Source organism: Arachis duranensis, chromosome 4 (assembly GCF_000817695.3).
Source record: "Arachis duranensis cultivar V14167 chromosome 4, aradu.V14167.gnm2.J7QH, whole genome shotgun sequence".
NCBI classification, from domain to species: Eukaryota; Viridiplantae; Streptophyta; class Magnoliopsida; order Fabales; family Fabaceae; genus Arachis; species Arachis duranensis.
Window position 1 is genome coordinate 116,607,293 of NC_029775.3, and position 22,094 is coordinate 116,629,386.

Genomic DNA, 22,094 nt, shown 5'->3' on the forward strand with positions numbered 1-22,094 from the left:
ATGCAGAGCCATCCTAGAAATGAAAAGCCCGACTTGTTTGAGAGAGGTCCAACAGCTCAATGGCCGACTTGCAGCCCTCTCTAGATTTTTGGCAGAATCGGCCCTAAAGTCCCTTCCACTATTCTCCTTATTAAGGAAGGGATGCCAGTTTGAATGGACTCCGGAATGTGAGGAGGCGTTCCAAGAGTTCAAAAAATTCTTAAGCCAACCTCCTATCCTGACCCGACCAGTACCGGGAAAAGACCTCGTCTTATACCTATCCGTCGCAAACAGGGCTGTCTCATCGGCCCTGATCAGAGAAGACGAGGTCGGGCAACACCCGGTCTATTTCACCAGTAAGGTTCTACAAGGTCCTGAGCTAAGGTATCACAAACTAGAGAAGTTTGCTTACTCCTTAGTGATAGCCTCACGAAGGCTACGGCCTTACTTCCAGGCTCACACAATAAGAGTCCGTATGAACCAACCCATGAAGCAAATCCTCCAAAAGACGGATGTTGCAGGGAGAATGGTTCAATGGGCAATAGAACTCTCCGAGTTTGATTTGAGATACGAAACTCGGACCGCAATTAAAGCCCAATGCCTCGCCGACTTCATCGCAGAATGTGCAGGTGAACAAGAGGAAAAACCAACTACATGGGAACTCTATGTAGACGGATCCTCCAACAAGTCGGGGAGCGGCGCAGGCGTAATATTGGTAGATGGAAAAGGAACCCAGATAGAGGTCTCCTTAAAATTTGAATTTCCGGCTTCAAACAATCAGGCAGAATATGAGGCCTTGATTGCCGGATTAAAATTAGCAGAAGAAGTTGGCGCTGCAAAGGTGATGATCTACAGCGACTCACAAGTGATGACTTCCCAAATAAGTGGAGAATATCAGGCGAAGGACCCCAATATGAAGAAATACTTGGAAAAAACCTTGGAATACCTAGGGCACTTTGCGGAAACCGAGGTCAAGCACATAACTCGGGATCTAAATAGCAGAGCTGACGCCCTGTCCAAGTTAGCAAGTACCAAACCCGGAGGGAACAACAGAAGCCTGATTCAAGAAACCCTACAAGAGCCCTCGGTATCAAAAACAGAAGATGAACAAGAGGTTCTTGAGGTAGTCGGCCTAAACCTCGGATGGATGAATCCCTTAGTCGAATACCTGAAATTCGACATCCTCCCCAAAGAGGAGAAAGAAGCTAAAAAGATCCGAAGGGAAGCACAACATTATACTTTGGTGAGAAATGTCCTTTACAGAAGAGGGATATCAACACCATTGCTGAAGTGCGTACCGACCTCAAGAACCGCCGAGGTGTTGGAGGAAGTACATAGTGGGATCTGCGGAAACCATCTCGGAGCAAGGTCGCTGGCCAGAAAAGTAATCCGAGCAGGATTCTATTGGCCGACCTTGCAGAAAGATGCCACCGACTTTGTGAAAAAATGCCAGCCATGCCAGATGCATGCAAATTTCCACGTGGCTCCACCAGAAGATCTCATTAGTATAACTTCCCCCTGGCCTTTTGCAAAATGGGGAATGGATTTGTTAGGTCCTTTTCCTCAAGCACCAGGGCAAGTCAAATACTTGATCGTGGGGATAGATTACTTCACAAAGTGGATAGAAGCAGAACCACTAGCCACCATCACCGCTCAAAGAAGTCGCAGGTTCCTCTACAAAAACACCATAACAAGGTATGGGATACCAGTTCCTCTACAAAAACATCATCACAAGGTATGGTATACCTTATTCCATCACCACAGATAATGGAACCCAATTCACCGACGCCACCTTCAGAAACCTGGTAGCCAGTATGAAAATCAAACATCAATTCACCTCGGTAGAACACCCACAAGCCAATGGGCAAGCCGAGGCAGCTAACAAGGTCATACTGGTAGGTTTGAAGAAGAGATTACAGGAAGCAAAGGGAGCTTGGGCTGAAGAGCTCCCTCAAGTACTGTGGGCTTATAGGACAACCCCCCAATCCGCCACAGGAGAAACACCCTTCCGACTAGTATACGGCGTAGAAGCCATGATTCCTATAGAAATCAGTGAGCAAAGCCCAAGGGTAATTCTCCATGATGAAGTCGGAAATGTATAGGGGCACAAAGAGGAGCTCGACCTGCTCCCCGAAGTCCGAGAGAACGCCCAGATAAGAGAAGCGGCATTAAAGCAAAGGATGACTACCAGATACAACAAGAAAGTCATTCGAAGAACATTTGCTGTAGATGACTTGGTCCTAATCAGAAACGACATTGGGGTCAACAAATTAGGAGATGGAAAGCTCGCCGCAAATTGGAAGGGGCCATACAAAATCAAGGAAGTGTTAGGGAAAGGTTATTATAAAGTAATCGACCTGGATGGCACTGAGTTACCAAGGTCGTGGCATGCTTGTAATATGAAAAGGTACTACAGTTAGAAGCGAACTCTACTCCCTGATGTACTCTTTTCCCAGCTTCACGATTTTTTCCCAAAAAAGGATTTTTTCTGGAGAGGGGTTTTTAACGAGGCATCATAGTAGAGGCTAAGGGAAAATATGTTGTCAAGACCCTTAGTAGCAAAAAGGTACCTTCCCGATTAATAAAGATCTTTTTCATTACATATTTCTCTTAAATATCCTCCTCTATTTTTTTATAAGTCTTTCTACGAAACGCGCCGACTTAAGCTCGACAAAGCGTGAAAATCCCATGAACCGACCTAACATGGTCGTCAGGATGAAACGACGAGGTACAAGTCGGTGTAAAGAGGTTATATGAGTTGATCGTATTAAACTCGGGAATTATTCGACTCCTAAGTCGAAAGGAATTCCGAGTCAGACAAACTCGAAAGAGCTCCGAGTAAAAGAAAACCGAGCTCCGAGTAAGATGAAAAACGCATCACAAAAATAACCTAAATCATAAAAACTCGCTAAAGCAAAGTTGAGTATAAAGGATAACAAAAGAGATATGAAAACCTGAAAAGTTTAAAGTTTGCATACAAGCCTTTGCACGAAAAAGGCTCGAGAAAACAATGCAAGCTAACAAAAGGTTTTTCCGAAAAAATCAAACATATTCAAAACAGAAAAGCATGTGCACGCGCAAAGTAACTTAAACCCTTATCCAAAAAAGGGCACCTACTTCGATTAGAAAACCCTTATCCAAAAAAGGGCACCTACTTCGATTAGAAAACCCTTATCCAAAAAAGGGCATTTATTTTGTTTAAAACCCTTATCCAAAAAGGGCACCAAACAGAATATTTTGTTTACGGCCTTAAAAGGCCAGAAGGAAATTGTTCACAACCACCAACAAATAAATAAGTTTAAAAAAGGGGGGGACCCACAGGCCGGGCCCCCATATAGCCAAAAAAAAAATAAAGAAGTCATTTCTTGATCGGATTAGAGGAATCACCACCACCAGGAGAAGCACCACCAGGGCCAGGAGGAGGAGCCAAAGAGGAAGTCGGAGCGAGGATTGAAGAACTCGGAGCATCTTTGGAATGAGGAGGAGACTCTATAATCCTCTACCCCCGAGTCTTTAGGTCTGACTCGGAAAGGACCTCGGGAGCAGGAGGATCAACAATGGCGCCGTCAATCACCACTTTGTCAGGATGTAGTGGAGAAAGATCCAAGTCGGGGGCTATAACCCTAACCTGCTCCAGGAAAATTCTCCAAGACTCCTCGGCGCCATCGGCGATAGAGTCCTCCAAGTCAGCATAAGCATTCCGAGAGTTCAGCAAATCCTTCTTCACCTCCACCATATCTTTAAATAGGCTTTGATAGCTCTCCTGGGCTGCCTTCCTCAGATTTACTTCCATGGTGCATTGGGCTCGCAGCTGGCTCTCCTTCTCCCGGAGGACATCTCTCTCCTTCCTCAACTTATCCCTCTCCTCCTTCAACTCCGTCTCATGTTTTTCAAACATGAGAAGCCTCTCCTCCAGCTCCTCAACCTTTGGGGAAGTCCCCAAGGAGCTGAGGGGAGTCTTCTCGAATATATCCAAAAGTTTGCCACAAACTCCCGCCGCCCTAAAACTTTCTTCAGCCAGAGCGGAAAGGTGGTTCCGAACAGAAACATCATCCATACTTATAAGAGGATAGATGTTCTTTCGGACGAATGCTTGAGCATCCGCCTTAACACCACCTTCCCAAGAAGGGCCAGACTCTGAAGCCTTGCGCTTCTTCTTCTCCGGCTCGGAAAGTAGTTGGGCAGAAGGGAGTGGTCGAGCCAAACTTGAGGAGGAGGAAATAATAATAGGTTGAGAGGGAGTACCCACATTTCTAGGAGGAGGAGGAGGAGGAGGAGGAGAGACGACCGCCTTGCCACTCCCGGACCTAGCCCGGGACTTTGCCTTGGCTTCCTGCACCCTCTGGTAGGACTCTTGAGCATTCTTTTTTGCCATATCTATAAAAAAACAACCAAGTCACAAGTCGGTAAAATACAAGTCGGCAAAATACAAGTCGGTGAAACACAACTCGGAAATAGGAAATGCATGCGCTACCTATGCAAGATTGAACAAAAGTCGACGTCCCCTGAAGGATTTTTCTCGTATCTAAGTATGGGGCCCTCCCCCATGCTTCTCGGAAAAACCCCACAATGGCCGCCTCCACTTCGTCCAGGTCATCTAGACCAATCTTTTCACAGGGGGTGGCCGGCAGCCAGTAAAGGGGAAAGCGAGGGGAGGAATGCTCGTCCAGAAAAAAGGGGTGGTGACCCTCTACAGCTTGAACCTTGAAGAAGAAGTTTTTGAAGTCGTGGAAAGATTCGTCAAAAAGGGTGAAAATCCTCCGACCTTGAATGGCTCGGAAGGATACCCATTGTTGTTTGTTGTTTAGCCCACTAAAGGGCTTAGTCATATGGAAAAGATAAAAGAAGATTCTCAAGGAAGTCGGGAAGTCCAGAGCGTGGCTTATAAACTGGTAAATCTTCAAAAAACCCCAGGAATTGGGGTGGAGTTGAGTAGGGGCAACCTTACAGTGGTGCAAAACGGATATCTCGAAATCTGAGAAAGGAAGAAAAACACCCAAACGGGTGATCATACATTCATACATGAAGAAAAAATGAGGGGCCGCCTCATTAACTCTCCCAAAACAGACCCGGTCTTCAGGACCCGGGATTATTAGCTCATATTTGGGCTCGTCCTCGTCAGAAGTACAGAGCCTATGATGAGTACGAAGGTGAGTGATGAACTCAGCGTCGACCAACGGTTCCTCCCCAAGGACCGTTCGTCAACCCACTGAGAAAGAACGTCTACAGAAGCCATTTTTTATATAAAGAAAAGTGGCAGAAAACCTACAAAAAGGAAAAAGAAAAAGAAAATAAAAAAACACGGCCACTAAAGAAGAGAGATTCGAAACTAGAATCTACGGGTCAACCTATCTACTCGCAAAACAAAACATGCAAACAAAAAAGCATGACATGGAAAAAGCAAAACTAACCTTTATTCGAAAGTGAAGGTTGGAGAGAAACAGAAGTCTTCGAACGCAAGGATATAGTACGAACGAGATAAGGAGAAGTTTGAAAGATTGCAGAAACGGAAAATGGAAAGAGAGGGAAAGTATTTATAAAAAAGGCTAAGGGGCATAATGGTAAAAAACGAGGCAGTCATTAATGAGACTGCACCGTTACCAAAGCCCTCAATCCCTAAATGATCCCTCAACGGACACGACGTTCGAATTGACGTAACTGTCAGAAACCAAAAGTCGCGAAAATCACGTCGGTTTCCAAGATCCGTGTTCTTTCAAACAAGTCGACTACGCACCCGAGTTGAATACTTGAACCCAAACTTTAAAGAAAATTTGGGCTCAAGTAGGGGCACTGTTCATATCCTGGCCCAAGACAAAGGCCCAGGTCCAATTAAAAAGCCTAATCTAAAGGATTAAGCCTTGCTAAGCACCACCCTTCACATAAGAAGTCGGTGCCATTCACGACTTGGTCTGAAGAGGTCGGATGTGAGATTAGCTGGCAGATCAACACTCATTCAAATGAGTAACCGCCCCTAAAATCTCTCTAACCGCCTCATAAAGCCATATCTTAACCTCCCCAAGATAATAGGGACGGTTACTACCCTAAAGATACGGCACTACACCAACGGTGGTTATTGGCTCACCACTATAAATACACTGACACCCCTCAGGTATCTCTAAGTCCAATACTCTCTAAGACCTGCTTACACCCTTGCTAACTTAGGCATCGGAGTGTCTTTGCAGGTACCACCCCCCATTCACACGCGAGCACAAGTTGGACGAAGCCTCCCGAGTTGCGGACCTACCTGGAGTTCTCCTCCATCATACACTTGGGCCGCCAAACGCCATCCGTAGCATTAATCTCCGGTTACCTACCGTAACATCTACTATAAAATTTTTAAATTGACAATTAAGTACCAAAAGTTGAGTAAAAAATTATTGTGGGATCAAATTTAATAAGCTAATAGGGGCAAATAAATATTATTATCATATACTACTAAAAAAAATTTCAAATTGTAGTAGGGGCGCTTGCCCCCACACCAATGCACTTGGAACCGTCCCTGGTCGGATGCGAGTTTAGACCTAATTCTGTTCAACCAATTTGTACTCCTAATATCATATAGTAGTTATTAAAAATTATTATACATGTATAATGAAGTTGACGGAGATCGAACTTAACTTACGTCTTCTCCCTTTTATAATTTTAACATGAATTTTATTATAATTTTGTTTCTTTTAATTTTAATATGGACTTAATTTTTTTTAATTAATATATTTATGAAATATGAAATGATTAAATATTGTGTGTGATTGAAAAAAATTAATTTATTGTTTATAGGATTGAATAGAGTTGAGTGTAAAACTTTAGGGTACGAATAGAGTTAGTATTGAGAATTCTCAATTTACGAATAAGATAAGGTTGAATTTTAAAAAAAATTTAAACTCGCAAATAGAATTAGAGTACTGATTATTGCCCTACTAATAATTTTTAACTTTCAACTTTTAAATAGACTAAGTATAGCTCATTATAAAATAAACATCGTAATTCAGCCTAATAAATTTGGTAAGCAGAAATTAATGAAAACCAGAACTACCACAAGTCCACAAGCACTTCCATAATAACTAACACTTCATATCGTCTCCGAAAATAAATTACAGCAATAAAACAAGGTTAAATTTGACAATCACACTCATATAACAAATACTATGCAATATAGGTGAAATGTGAAAAAGCATCCTCTTCCACACTCCACCTTGCAGCTACAGCAGTAAACCTAAACAGGGATAAAATATGCAACCATAATACTTATTATATTAACAAACTCTTTTCGTATATTAACTGCATCACTAAATGTTATTGGTCTCCTTCCAAATGGATATACACATGCATGAAGATTCTGGCTGTATCACAAACAAAGCTCTATCTTTCACAAGATACTGTGTGCTTTTGCCTGAAACATATGACATCGTTACATGTTAGGTAATATTCAAAATATATATAAGTGTTAAAGAGCAGAAATAAATATTTAAGTAACATAAAACCATATCCCATATACATATATTATTAACACAAGAACAGGTTCAAATGATTACAATTGTATATGTAAGAATGTATATATATAAAGCCTAAATATATAATAAATAAAAGGGCCGTGTGATGAACATGCATGTATAAAAAGTGAAAAACATAAACAATATCTTATTCATGACACTAAGACACGCTGCATTTGCAGTAAAATTCATGTTCAATAAAATTCACCATTTGCAGTAAAATTCACGTTCAGTCATAAATAATTTTAATTAGTTGGAATTCATGTTCAGTAAAATTCACCATTTGCAGTAATGGCAACAGGTAGCACATATTCAGAGTAACAAAAACGCTAACCATATTATATACTTAAGCTACTGTTTGAGCTAGGAATTAATAAACTAAACTATGTTTTAACCATTAAAAAACAGTAATAAACTGTTTGGTGTGTCCAATTTAAAACTTCAACAATAAAGAAGTACATTTTAACATTTTAGCGCTACCATATTTTGTTTCATTTGCATAGAGCAGATATTAATTTTTTTGATATACCAATATTATGAATATAACAACTATAACAATAATAAAAACTAGAAGAAATGGAAACGGTGCATACCTTCATATTTGAGATCTGAACCTTTTGAATTTTGCCACCTTGATCGCTGTAAACACATAGAGCTTGTCATAGACATCACTCAGCAACTTGAAATAAGCATATCTCCAAGATTTCTTCAAAATCAATGAGAAGCTAACTCCCCAAAATGCCATAACAAATCCAACAGCCATTGCAATGTAGAACCCCTCGCTTACCAATTGTTCATCATCACCATCAGCAACATGTTCCCTGATCTGGTGACCATGAATGGGACAAGTATTGTTGAGGGGAGCACCACAAAGTTTTGGATTTCCTGCATAAGCAGATGCATCCCTAGTTTGAAGTTGCGTTCCAAGTGGGATTTCTCCGGATAAATCATTGTATGACAAGTCAAGAACACTGAGACGGTCAATCTGAGCAAGCTGTGAAGGAATTCTTCCTGACAAATGATTTCTAGATAGATCAAGAAAATCTATTGATTTCAGTTGTCCAATAGTTGGAGGAATGTGTCCACTAAAAAAGTTTCTTGAAAGATTTAAAGAAACCAAGCCAATAAGAGTCATCATCTCAGTTGGTATTTCCCCTGTCAACCTGTTGCTGGAGAAATCAATACTTCTCAACAATCCCAGGGTGCTTCCATATTTTGACATTTTTCCTTTCCATATCAGTGATGTGCTATCATTATAAATTACGTAACGTTCATGTCCAGATTCATAACGGTTATACGTATCGATCAAATTATAATGATAGTCATGGGTAATGGTTGCATTTGAATTTGCTTGAGTGGCCATAGCAGAAAGATTACTTATGCATTTAGGTATATTGCCAGAGAGAATATTGAGAGAGATGTCCAAGACATAGAGTTCATGAAGATTGCACATGCTTAATGGAATGTTACCATGAAAATTATTGGAATGTAAGCTAAGTATAAGTAGCTTTGGAATACTATCTCCAATCCAAGTTGGTATTGTTCCTGACAACTTATTACCTGCAACATCAAAAACTTGTAGTTGTGAGCAATTATGCAAGGAAGATGGTATCTCTCCTGAAAAATCATTGCCTTCAAAGTGTATTGACTGGATATTCCTTAAAGACCCCAGTGATTTTGGCATGTTTCCATAAAACTGATTATTGGATAAATCTAGGACTTCCAATGACTCAAAACCCCTCCAACAATCCGAAAGTTCTCCTCTAAGGTCGTTGTTTGAAAAATCCATAAATCTCATGTATTGGGTCGAGTTTGCACATAAAAGAGGATTTGCAATTGAAAATCTGTTATTGGACAAAAACGTTTGTTCAGCAGTAAGGAATGCTAGAATTGGGCCTTCAAATAAATTGAAGCTCAAATCAATTGAAAGAAGTGAGACAAAACCAAGTCCTGGTAGAATTGGGCCTTCAATTTTTCCTCGAAAATGGTTGTGAGAAATATTCAAATTCAACATCTGAGGAAGTCGGTCCCAAAACCAATTAGGAACAGGTCTAGAAATTCCAGCACAGGAAATATCCAAATTATCAATCATCGTTTGTGTATGAAGCCATGTTGGAAAGTCAGGCCCCAACTTGCAACGGGCCAAATAAATGGTAGTTAAATTGAAAGGGGGAATCCAATCGACGCTAACATTAAAAGCCAATGCATTATGAGACAAATCCAAAGTGTCAAGATTGGAAAGTCTTGAGAAATGAGCTTCAGATATCAAACCTTTCAGGAAGTTATTTCCAAGGCTTAACTCAGTTAAGTTGGATAGTTGTCCAATACCTTCATGTATGCTTCCATTTAATCTGTTGTTACCAAGTCGTAACTCTTCCAAAGATTGAAGCTGAGAGAGGTCAGACACCATCCCCGTAATTTCATTCCATCCCATATCCAAGATTTGTAAGGGTTTATGAGCACAACGAGAATTCTCTCGAATATATTCATGAAACTCCCCTGTCAAGTGGTTCTTGGATAGGTGTAGTTCTACCAAATTGCAACTATCAAACAAGGATAGAGGTATTTGGCCTTTGAGCTCATTATTTGCAAGATTTAACTCCTTAAGGGAGCTCAACTCCCCGAATATTTTTGGAATGGTTCCTGTTAAACCATTATCATTCATTCTGAGAGTAACAAGGCTACCAGTGGAATTCATTAACCAGGGGAATATCAAGGATGCATCCCTTAGAGAGTTGTGAGAGATATCCACATATGAGAGAGAAGTGGATGCAAGTGATGAAGTGAGCACGGAATCAACAAGATTGCAACCGTACAAGTCTAAATATTGAAGATGAGAAAGGGTACTCACTTGTTGTTGCCAATTGCTAGCACTACTGAGATTCACCCAAGCAAGCGAAAGATACCTCATGGTTGAAAGTTCAGATAGCCATTGTAAATCTGAACTTAATGACTTGGTTTTGTCCCAGGCATGATACTCAGGATGGAGGTCAAGATGCTGTAAATGAGAAAGATTTTTGAATTGACTAGGAATGGTTCCGGTGAATGCATTTTCACTTAGATCAAGATGTTCCAAGGATAAGAAATTTCCAAGTTGGGGTGGCATTGTTTCATTAAGGCTATTATAACTAAGATCCAAATATTTCAAGGATGACATATTTGTGAGTTGAAGAGGGAAGCCAACTAGATCATTGAAACTAAGATCAAGATACACTAAATGGGATAGATTTGAGAACTGAGAAGGGATTTGTTGCGGATCATCAAATTCATTCGCACTAAGATCAAGATACTCGAGGAAGAGTAGATTTCCCAGTTGAGGGGGTATGTTTCCAGCGAAGTAACAACGAGAGAGATTGAGATGTGTCAAAAATGTTAAAGATCCAATGAAAGGAGGGATGGATGGAGGGTGAGTAAAATGAATACCACTAAGGTCCAAATACTTCAAATGATGTAACTCACCCAGTGATGGGCTTATGGATTCAACTGTCATACCATCAAAGGGATCAACATGAAGATCAAGCATGATAACATGGCCGGTTACATTGCTGCACTTGATGCCTTCCCAGATGCAACACTCCTGCTGCTGCTCCCCATCTCCCCATGAAGACAGCCAATCATCATACGTGACATTGAAGCCACGTTTGAGAGAAAGCAGAGCTTGCCTTTCACTCTCAATGCACTTCACGCTTGGCACCACCACTGCACTGCTGGTCCATGCAAGTAGCTGCACCATCAACACCGCATAAATTACGCCATTCATCGTCATCACTCCAACCACACAATGTTTCAAGTTAAGTTGTTGTATCATATCTTATGTGTTCTCTACAACCAAAGGGGCATATTTCCAATTTATAACCAACTGATTCAAATTAACAATATAATCAGCATGTACGTAGGTTATACTCCCAAAAAATACATAATGAGGACAGGAAATTCCACAAAGACTAATTCAAACCAAAGATATATAGTAAATCCAATATAAATAACTTGTCAAGTAGTGTGGCCCAAATGCTTCCACTCACTCAACGTACTCTATACTCACATAACTCATGACTTGAACTATTGACTTAACAAGTCAACTTATTATATTCATCACACTACCAATTATTTATTGTTAGTTTTTTTAAATATTTATTATGAATAAAAAAATTAATAATATTACGTGATAATATATAAGAGATACTTTCGCTTGCTTATCCAATTTCAATTTGAGTGCTTTAATTAGAGAATTCCACTGATGGAATCAAATTTCAAAAAAGCTTTCCGAGTTTGATGTAAGTTGCATTATATTATGTGAGAGACTCAACAGTCAACACCAAACGTATATTCCTAGAGTAATGTTTGGGTAAGCGTACAAGTGAATGATAATAAATATTTTTAAAATACCATTTAAACTTATATACATACTCTCAAATATATAAATATTATTCTTTAAGAATATTATTTGTATACTAAAATCAATTCCTAATATATTTATGTATAAATATATATGTGTTGAATTTATTTTTAATATATATTTATATTTTAATATTATTTTATACTGTAACCGACTTTATTAATAACTAATTTTAGTATACACATAACACATTAAACTATTCTTTCGTACATTTTAGGCAAGAAAAATTGGCTTCTTTATCCCTTTCTGCATTTTTGTAGATATTTCAAACTAGGGTAGCGTATAAATTAAATGAGAGAATTTGAAGTTGAAGTTGACACAATTGTTATAAAATAACTAAATAAATAAGGAAGAAGTAACAAATAAAATATGAAAATATAATTAGATAACCCAAGTAGTAATATTTACTAGAATTACTATCTCAATATAATAGAGATATTAATATATTTACTAATATTAAATATAAAAGTAAAAGAAAAGAGTACTTAAAATACTTGTAAGGAGAGAGAATATAAAAGAGAGAGAACGTTGTTATTATTGATTGTGTGTTGTGTGTAATGCATCAGATGATGCCTTCTATTTATACATGTAAAATGTATTCATTTTCAACCTTCATTTAATTAAGTCATCCTTGGTAAAGAGAGGTTCTTTGGAAATGGGCATCCAACTCATCCCTTATCACAACACTCCCCCTTGGATGACCATTTAGGATTATTGTCTCGTTAAAACCTTCCTAAAGAAAAACCCAGTGGGAAAAAACCTTAGTGAAGGAAAAAGAGTACAATATCCTTTAGTGATGAGGACTGCCTCATTAAAAATCTTGTCAAGAAAAACCCAATGGGAAAAAACCTGACTAAGGAAAAAAGAGTACAGTCTCCCCTCTTGCCGACATTATTTTATATCTCGAAATCGGCGCATCCCAATCTGATGTACCAATATTTCAAAAGAAGATTTTGGGAGTGACTTTGTGAATAAATCTACCAGATTATCACTTGAGCGGATCTGTTGGACATCAATTGTCCCTTGATTTTGAAGATCATAAGTGAAGAAGAATTTGGGAGAAATATGCTTTGTTATATCACCTTTGATATATCCGCCTTTAAGTTGAGCAATGCATGCTGTATTATCTTCAAACAGGACAGTTGGAGCTATCTTATGATCAATCAGTCCACATGATGACAAAATATATTGAATCAGACTCCTCAGCCAAAAACACTCGTGACTAGCTTCATGAATCGCCAGTATTTCAGCATGATTGGAGGAGGTTGCTGCTATCGTTTGTTTCGTGGACCTCCATGATATAGCTGTTCCACCATATGTAAACAGATATCCTGTTTGAGATCTCCCTTTATGTGGATCAGACAAGTAGCCAGTATCTGCATAGCCAACTAGTTGTGACTTGGATCCATAGGGATAAAGCAATCCCATATCAACCGTTCCATGAAGATATCGAAAGATTTGCTTGATTCCACTCCAATGTCTTCTGGTTGGAGAGGAACTATACCTTGTTAGTAAATTCACCGCGAATGATATGTCACGTCGCGTATTATTAGCAAGATACATTAGCGCTCCAATTGCACTAAGATATGATACTTCAGGACCAAGGATATCTTCATTCTCTTCTTTAGGACGGAATTGATCCTTCTCCACATCCAAAGATCTTACGATCATTGGGGTACTTAATGGATGTGATTTATCCATATAAAATCTTTTCAAGATCTTCTCTGTGTATGTCGCTTGATGAATAAAGATCCTATTTTTTGTATGCTCGATCTGCAAGCCGAGACAAAATTTAGTCCTTCCAAGATCTTTCATCTCAAACTCTTCTTTCAGAGTTTTTATAATTGTTGGAATCTCTTCAGGAGTCCCAATGATATTTAAATCATCAACATACACAGCAATTATAATGAATCCAGATGCGGTTTTCTTTATGAAAACACATGGACAGATATCATCATTCTTGAATCAATTTTTGGCTAGATACTCAGTAAAACGATTATACCACATTCGTCCAGATTGCTTTAGACCATATAAAGATCTTTGCAATTTGACTGAGTATAACCCTTGCGAATATTCATTAGATGGTTTAGATATCTTTAATCCATCAGGGACTTTCATATAGATATCCCTATCTAATGAGCCGTATAAAAAGGCTGTTACCACATCCATTAAATGCATATGTAGTTTATGATATGCAGATAAACTGACCAAATAACGCAATGTTATCGCACCCACTACAGGGGAATACGTTTCTTCATAATCTATACCGGGCCTTTGTGAAAAACCTTGTGCCACAAGTCGGGCTTTATAGCGCACAACTTCATTTTTCTCATTTCGTTTTCTCACAAATACCCATCGGTATCCAACAGATTTTACATCTTCAGGTGTACGGACTACAGGTCCAAAGACTTCACGTTTTGCAAGTGAGTCTAATTCAGCCTTCATGGCTTCTTTCCATTTTGGTCAATCATTTCTTTGTCGACATTCTTCGACTGATCTTGGCTCAAGATCCTTATTTTCATGCATGATATTTAATGCTACATTATATGCAAATATTTCATTGACAATTGTCTTATTTCGGTCCCATTTCTCTCCTGTAAAGACATAATTATCGAAATCTCGTCATTTTCACAATTTTCAGGTACCTGAACGTCTTCTGGCGTTAACATTATATCAGAATTTTGGACAACTGCAGATGTCTCTACTATGTCTTTTTCAACAGGAATAGTATTTACCTCTTTTCGCTTTCGAGGATTTTTATCTTTGGAACCGACAGGCCTGCCACGCTTCTGGCGTGAATTTGCTTCAGTGGCTACTTGTCCTACTGGGACATCAATTCGAATTGGGGTATTTTCTGCTGGTATATAAGATTTGGTTATCCTCTTCGTATCGGAAAATACGTCAGGCAATTCATTTGCTATTCTTTGCAAATGTATAATCTTTTGAACTTCTAGTTCACATTTCCCTGATCGAGGATCTAAATGCATCAACGATGATGCATTCCAATTAAGTTCTTTTTTAGGAATCTTATTCTCTCCCCCTAATGTTGGAAATTTTGATTCATCAAAATGACAATCCGCAAACTGGGCTTTAAATACATCTCCAGTTTGTATCTCAAGATACCTCACTATAGAGGGAGAATCATATCCAACATATATCCCCAATTTTCTTTGGGGTCCCATTTTGGTGCGATTAGGTGGTGTAATGAGAACATATATCGCAAACCCAAATATTCTTAAATGGGAAATATTTGGCTGCTGGCCAAAAGCTAATTGCATAGGAGAGAACTGATGGTAACTCGTTGGCCTCAAACGAATAAGTGCTGCGTCATGTAAAACAGCATGCCTCCAAACCGAAGTTGGGAGATTTGTTCTCATAAGTAAGGGTCTAGCAATTAATTGGAGGCGCTTAATAAGTGATTCTGCTAACTCATTTTGTGTGTGAACATAAGCTACTGGATGTTCAACACTTATTCCATTAGCCATACAATAAGCATCAAAAGCTTGGGAAGTAAATTCACCAGCATTATCAAGGCAAATTGCTTTGATTGGATTTTCTGGAAATTGTGCTTTTATTCGAATAATTTGAGCCAGTAATCTCGCAAACGCCAGGTTGCGAGAAGATAATAAGCACACATGTGACCATCTCGAAGATGCGTCTATCAACACCATAAAATATCTAAAAGATCAACATGGTGGATAAATAGGTCCACATATATTACCTTGAATCCTTTCTAGGAATTCAGGAGACTCAAATCCAATCTTTACTGGTGATGACTTTAAAATTAACTTCCCTTGAGAACATGCAGCACAACAAAATTCACTAGATTTAAGAATCTTATGGTTCTTTAGTGAATGTCCATGAAAGTTTTCAATAATTCTCCTCATCATGGTTGTTCCCGGATTACCCAATCTATCATGCCAAGTTATGAATTCATTTGGGCTGGTAAACTTCTGGTTTACAATGGCATGTGATTCAATTGTACTAATCTTGGTATAATACAACCCAGATAAAAGTGGGGGTAACTTTTCTAATATAATCTTTTTATTTAAATCATGAGTTGTGATACATAAATACTCATGATTTTCCTCATTCATTATTTCAATATGATATCCATTTCGGCGAATATCTTTGAAACTCAACAAGTTCCTTAGAGACTTCGGGAAACAAAATTATAGCTCTTCCGGAGCCTTCTATCACATTGTCTGAGCCAATAATAGTATTAACATACTCTTCTTTTGGCACAAGATGGTAAAATATATATCACTTTTAAGAATAGTGTGCGAACTTGCACTATCCGCAAGGCAAATATCTTCAGAATATGTCCTTGCCGTTTTTCTTCATATATATATCAAACTATTCCATCATTGATCAAATAGTCAATATTTCCTTCAGAATCCTTAAAGAAATTAGATACATCATAATAAGTGGTGGAATTTTATCATTTGAAACAAATTTTGTTTCCTTTCCTTTGTCATCCTCTTTCAAGGATGCTTGATAAAGATCAACTAGGTGCCTTGGGGTACGACAGGTATGTGACCAATGGCCCTTTCCACCACAACGGAAGTATTTATCCTCAATTGATATACTTTGCCCATTATTTCTTTATTTATCCCACTTCTGGTGAGATCTTTCTTGTGAACATAATTTCTTTTTCCTTCCATAATTTTTCTTATTATCAAAATCTTACCGTTTACCTCTTCTGGGGTTAATTGCCGCATTTACTTCAGGAAATGGGGCAGCACCAACTGGGTGTGCTTCATGATTCCTTAAAAGTAACTCATTGTTGCGTTCAGCAACAAGAAAGCAATAAATTAAATCAGAATATTTTTAAATTCTTTTTCTCAATACTGCTGCTGCAGGAGCACATTCGAGACATGGAAGGTCAAGAAAGTTTTCCTTAACATATTGGGCTTGAGGAAGTATCACATGATTGTACATTTCTTCAAAGTCTTTCCACATATCTGCAGGATCTATTAATGTGGGATATTTATTTTTCAATCATACGTCAAGATGATGACGAAAGAAAATTATGGCTTTAGTTTTATCCTTCTGGGATGTATTATTTTCAGCCTTAATGGTATCTTCAAGATCCATTGAATCAAGATGGATTTTAACATCTATATCCATGATAAATAATTATTTCCAAATATATCAAAAGCATTATATTCAAGATGAAAGAGTTTCGACATAATAAAAAATTTGTTACCTGAAGTCTTCCTAAAAATTTGATCAGAGTCTCGTGCTGATAACGTGTTATAAAATAACTAAATAAATAAGGAAGAAGTAACAAATAAAATATGGAAATATAATTAGATAACCCAAGTAGTAATATTTACTAGAATTACTATCTCAATATAATAGAGATGATTAATATATGGTTTAATTACTCTGTTGGTCCCTATAGTTTCACGAAATTTTCAATTAGGTCCTTATACTTTTTTTCCTTTTAATTGGGTCCCTATACATTAATTTTTTTTTTCAATTTAGTCCCTATTAACGTTAAACGTCAAAAAAATGTTAGTGAATTGTGAAATTACTTTTATACCCTTAGGGACCTAATTAAAAAGAAAAAATATAGGGACTTAATTGAAAATTTGGTGAAACTATAAATATTCAATGAAAGATATTCCTATAATCCCTATTCAATGATTCTAAGACATGAAAAATATTTCTATAATCCCTTTTATTTTGTCACTATCATTCTTTTGCTTATTTATATACAAATTGTACCAAAAATACTTTCTCTTTTTTTTCGACTTTCAAAATACCTTATCTTAAAGAACAAAAAAAAGAATGGATAAAATGAAATAGAAATAATAGTAATAAGCATATATAAAATTCAATTTTCATCCTTCAAGTATTCATTATGATAATGCATCCAGTTTATATAATAAACTTTACATTAATACTTAAGAGCATACTTACATCTAGTTTGGAATTGGAGGAATGTATCCACCAATTGATATTGTATACAAATAAACAATAATCAATGTAAAATAAAATACTACAATTTTGTATGCGCCCTTTAGCAAATGGGCAAAAGATTATCACTATGAAAATCCATGCTATGCCTAATGAATACAAAATTGGGTGACTTCAATTCAATAGGTAACTACTCATGCCTGTCTAAGAATTTCTCTATAATGACTGAGAATGCCGCAAAGCCAGCACAGCCAGCACATGCTGCTTTTGGACCACCTACAATCACAAAGCAACACCAAAGCATTCTGGCGCTTTCTCGTCAGAAGTTGATCCTTCGCTCTCTCCTTCTCGAGCTCTTTCCTCTTCTTTTCTGCATTAATCTTTCGCTTCTTTTCCTGGATGAGGTTCAGACAATACACGGGAAGAAACATCATTCTAAATATTGAAATTCATGAAGATGAGTTGAGATTGATATAGTTTTATCATTAGTGGATTTACCTATCAAATACTTGTCCGAAAAGAACCATTGCTACATAATTAGCTGCTACCTGTAATTACAATTACAGTTACATTACATAAGGTATATTACCAAAGGAGTGCGTATAGAAATGAAGTTGCATTTGGTTAGATACAAATATGATTGCGGCATGTCATATGGTTGGATATCAAACTAGACTTTGAAAAACTAACCTTTGCAATGGACTCAGGTGGAGGACTGCCAAGCAAATCGGTCATGAGATCCAATTGGTGCACCACATTTTTACCCAAAAACAATGGCTTTCCATTGAGCATTTCTGCAAATATGCATCCAATGCTCCAGATATCAATTGCAGGGGTATACTGCACAACACAAGGATTAAAAATTTACATTTACATTTACATAGATATTCCATTCCATTACTTTTAAGCAAACTCATCTTGTTGTATCTTGCAGAAGTAACCCAGAGGTATTGTCAAAGTAGAGAGAAGCTTACTTTAGAGAAAAAAGAACCACAAAATTCAGGTGCCCGGTACCACTGAGTTGCAACATAGTCCTTAGTAAGAGTAAGTAAATTAAGTCAGCAAGAGGTTGGTAAACAAGTAACATATTGACATGGCATGCACAATAGTACACTTACAGTCTAGAATATAGCTGATGGAGCATCATTAAAAGAAACTCGAACAAGTCCAAAATCACATATCTTTAGTTTGCAATCAGCATTGGCAAGAATATTTTTGGGCTTTAAGTCACGATGAAAAACATTTGCTGAGAGATAAACAGTGTATATATATATATATATATGAGTATAAATGCGATGGCAGTATGAACTAATTATAAGAAATTAGGAAACCTAATAACACCTGTATGTATATATTTGAGGCCTCGAAGAAGTTGGTACAAGAAAAATTGGTGATGCTCAGGTGTAAGATCATCGTTTGCCTTGATTACTTGATGAAGGTCAGATTCCATCAACTCAAAGACAACGTAGATATCCTTGAACTCTTGACGGGAAGGAGGAAGCATAATATGTTTAATTTCTACTATATCAGGATGGCGAAGCAAGCGCAGGAGCTTAATTTCTCTTAGGATTCTTGTAGCATCCGATACATGTTCAAAAACATCATTGATTTTCTTGATTGCAACTTTTTCCCCAGTATGAGTGTCAAGGGCAGAGCCCACGACACCATAACTTCCTTTCCCGATGACTTCATGGATTTGGTATCGGCTTGCCTCTCCATACTCAGTGAAAAACTCAGCTTCTGTAGAACCCTGTTTGATAAGCAGAAAATTCATTAGGGTCTAGGGTCCAGGGAAGGGGACAACAGTACACACTGGCAATGCCAATGCCAATGCTGTGATCGGGAATGACAATTACAATTACAATTAAAATTACAATTACAATCTCGAGAAGAAAGGTTTGAGATCTGGGACCTTTTTGTGGGGATCCATGGAAGAATGTTTGAAGAAGATCTGGGTAGGGACTTTGAGGGGCTTCAATCCAGAGATATCAAAGTCATCGTCAATGGTAAGTTCAGTTTCTTGATTGCTAGTGGGAATAGAGGCCAATTGTGCCCGCAAATCTCTCACCAACAACACATCGAAGCATTAGAATTGGGAGATGCCGTTTGACTACTAGTTATTTTAAGAATAACATTTCTCCCGTTCTTAGTGTAGTAGGAGGAAGATTTGAGGAGCGGCGATTTGAGGCAAGGCACCGCGAGGCGCGGTGAGGCAAGGCGGGACGAGGGGATGCAATAGGTAAGGCAGACGAGCGGAGAAGAACAGAGCATCTGTGGGCGATGCAGAGGGACGACGACGCCGCCATGGAAGACGGCAGCAGAGTGCGACGGAGGAGAAATCTAATTGGGAACTTAGGAGAATAACCTAGGGATAGTTAGAGTTCTATGATTTTGGGGGACAAAAATATAAAGGATATTTTTGGTATTTTATAAAAATAGAGGTGTTTTTAATTAAATTTTTTGACTAAATTATGAGAATATTCGATTTTTTAATGGAATATTCTGTTATTTCAAACGGTTTTACGGTAAGGACTAAATTGAAAAAAAAATTAACGTACAGGGATCCAATTAAAAAGAAAAAAAGTATAAGGACCTAATTGAAAAATTCGTGAAACTATAGGGACCAACAGAGTAATTAAACCTTAATATATTTACTAATATTAAATATAAAAGTAAAAAAAAAGAGTACTTAAAATACTTGTAAGGAGAGAGAATATAAAAGAGAGAGAGAACGTTGTTATTATTGATTGTGTGTTGTGTGTAATGCATCAGATGATGTCTTCTATTTATACATGTAAAATGTATTCATTTTCAACCTTCATTTAATTAAGTCATTCTTAGTAAAGAGAGGTTTTTTAGAAATGGACATCCAACTCATTCCTTATCACAACAACAATGATGGTGCATTTTGGACAAACACTCGTGACATTCATTCCACTAATTTTATGTCAATTTTCTCATCTATACATATGCTCAAGAGTCAAGTCTTCTCTAATAACCCTTGGTAAAATTTTTATTTATTAAAAATAATTTATAAAAGCTATATTTATTAGTAAATTAAATTAAAAAAATAATAAACACAAATACCTATAATTACGTGTTGAATTAAGAAATATTGTGGACAACAAAAAAAATATATATTTAATAAAATAATTTTTAAAATTTAAAAATATAATACTAGACATAAATATAAAAGTTAAATTTAAAAATTAATTTATATTAATTATATTAGATTTTTTAATTTTGATAAACATAAGTCAGTTTTAAAAATCTCTACCTTAAATATTTTTTTAAAACGTTCTCATCTTTTAAAAATTGTAAGTATAAACACATAATTTTTTTTATTTACCAAATAGAAAATGAGATACTTATGCTATTGAAAAGTACAAACTCTTTCTCAAAAAATTTTAACAAAATTTAATGATACGTGCTTCAAATGTTCGTGATATAAATAGATCAAGTATTATTTAAAAGTTATTAATTTATATTTTTAAAATGTTCAATTTAGTTTGATATATTTTGATTTTATTTATTTAGTTACTAAATTGGGCTTTATGTTATAAGCTTGGGATTTTCTTTATTTTAACCTAATAGGAAGTTATAAATAATTCATAAATTATTGTAGTCATCATTCACTGATTAGATATTTGCAAATCCCCCCTCCCCTTTTCGTTTCGTGATGAAACCATGATGTAAACAAGTGAGTGAATTCCTTCAATTCAATTCTCAAACTATGGTTTAGACAAGTTAGGTTGAGGAATTCCTTTGGTAAAAAGTAGAGTGATTATCTTTATATTCAATTTTAATTTTAATTTATCTTTTTTGTTCGGTTTGAATTCTTGTCTTTTAAAAAGTAGAGTGCAGTGTTATAAGAACTGGATCAAACCAGTCGATTCGACCGAAAAATCGATAAACCGAACTCTCAACTGATCCGATCCAGTGATATGACGGTTTAAGAATTAGAATCGGTAAAAATAGCTCAAAATCGGTGAGAATCGATAGAAAATCAATTCAACCGAACTGCTTTAGAGAAAATTCCAAAATTATTGAAGATGTGGTTTGAAACTAGATCCTCCTTGTTATTGTATGCTCTACTTGCTACTAAGCTATGTTATTCTTTGTTACTTTACATGCTAATTATCACTTATATTGTAAAAAACATACAATAATTTTGTTAATATTATTTTAATTTTATACTCACTTATATTTAAATTTTTTTATTATTCATAATTATTAATATAAATATTATTAAATATATATAAATAAAAATATCAAATATTTTTATTGATTACAAAATGATTATT

At 36.9% G+C, this 22,094-nt stretch overlaps 1 protein-coding gene and 1 pseudogene across 4 annotated transcripts in view; both read right to left on the minus strand.

Moving 5' to 3' along the window:
* Positions 1-7,018: 7,018 nt before the first annotated feature.
* Positions 7,019-22,094, minus strand: part of LOC107486380 (receptor-like protein EIX2) — a 102,145-nt gene continuing 87,069 nt past the window's right edge. Inside the window, exons 1-3 of one of the 4 annotated variants that reach the window (XM_052260403.1) lie at positions 8,063-11,316; positions 7,350-7,369; positions 7,019-7,309 (exon numbers count right to left, since the gene is read on the minus strand). In XM_052260403.1, the coding sequence (XP_052116363.1) occupies positions 8,065-11,277 (3,213 nt within the window). In that variant the 5' untranslated portion in view covers positions 11,278-11,316 and the 3' untranslated portion in view covers positions 7,019-7,309; positions 7,350-7,369; positions 8,063-8,064. Of the gene's footprint in view, positions 7,370-8,062; positions 11,317-22,094 lie in introns of those variants that run through there. The other 3 variants (XM_052260408.1, XM_052260404.1, XM_016106914.3) reach the window with 3 other exon arrangements.
* Positions 17,751-20,180, minus strand: LOC107486681 (mitogen-activated protein kinase 9-like; annotated as a pseudogene).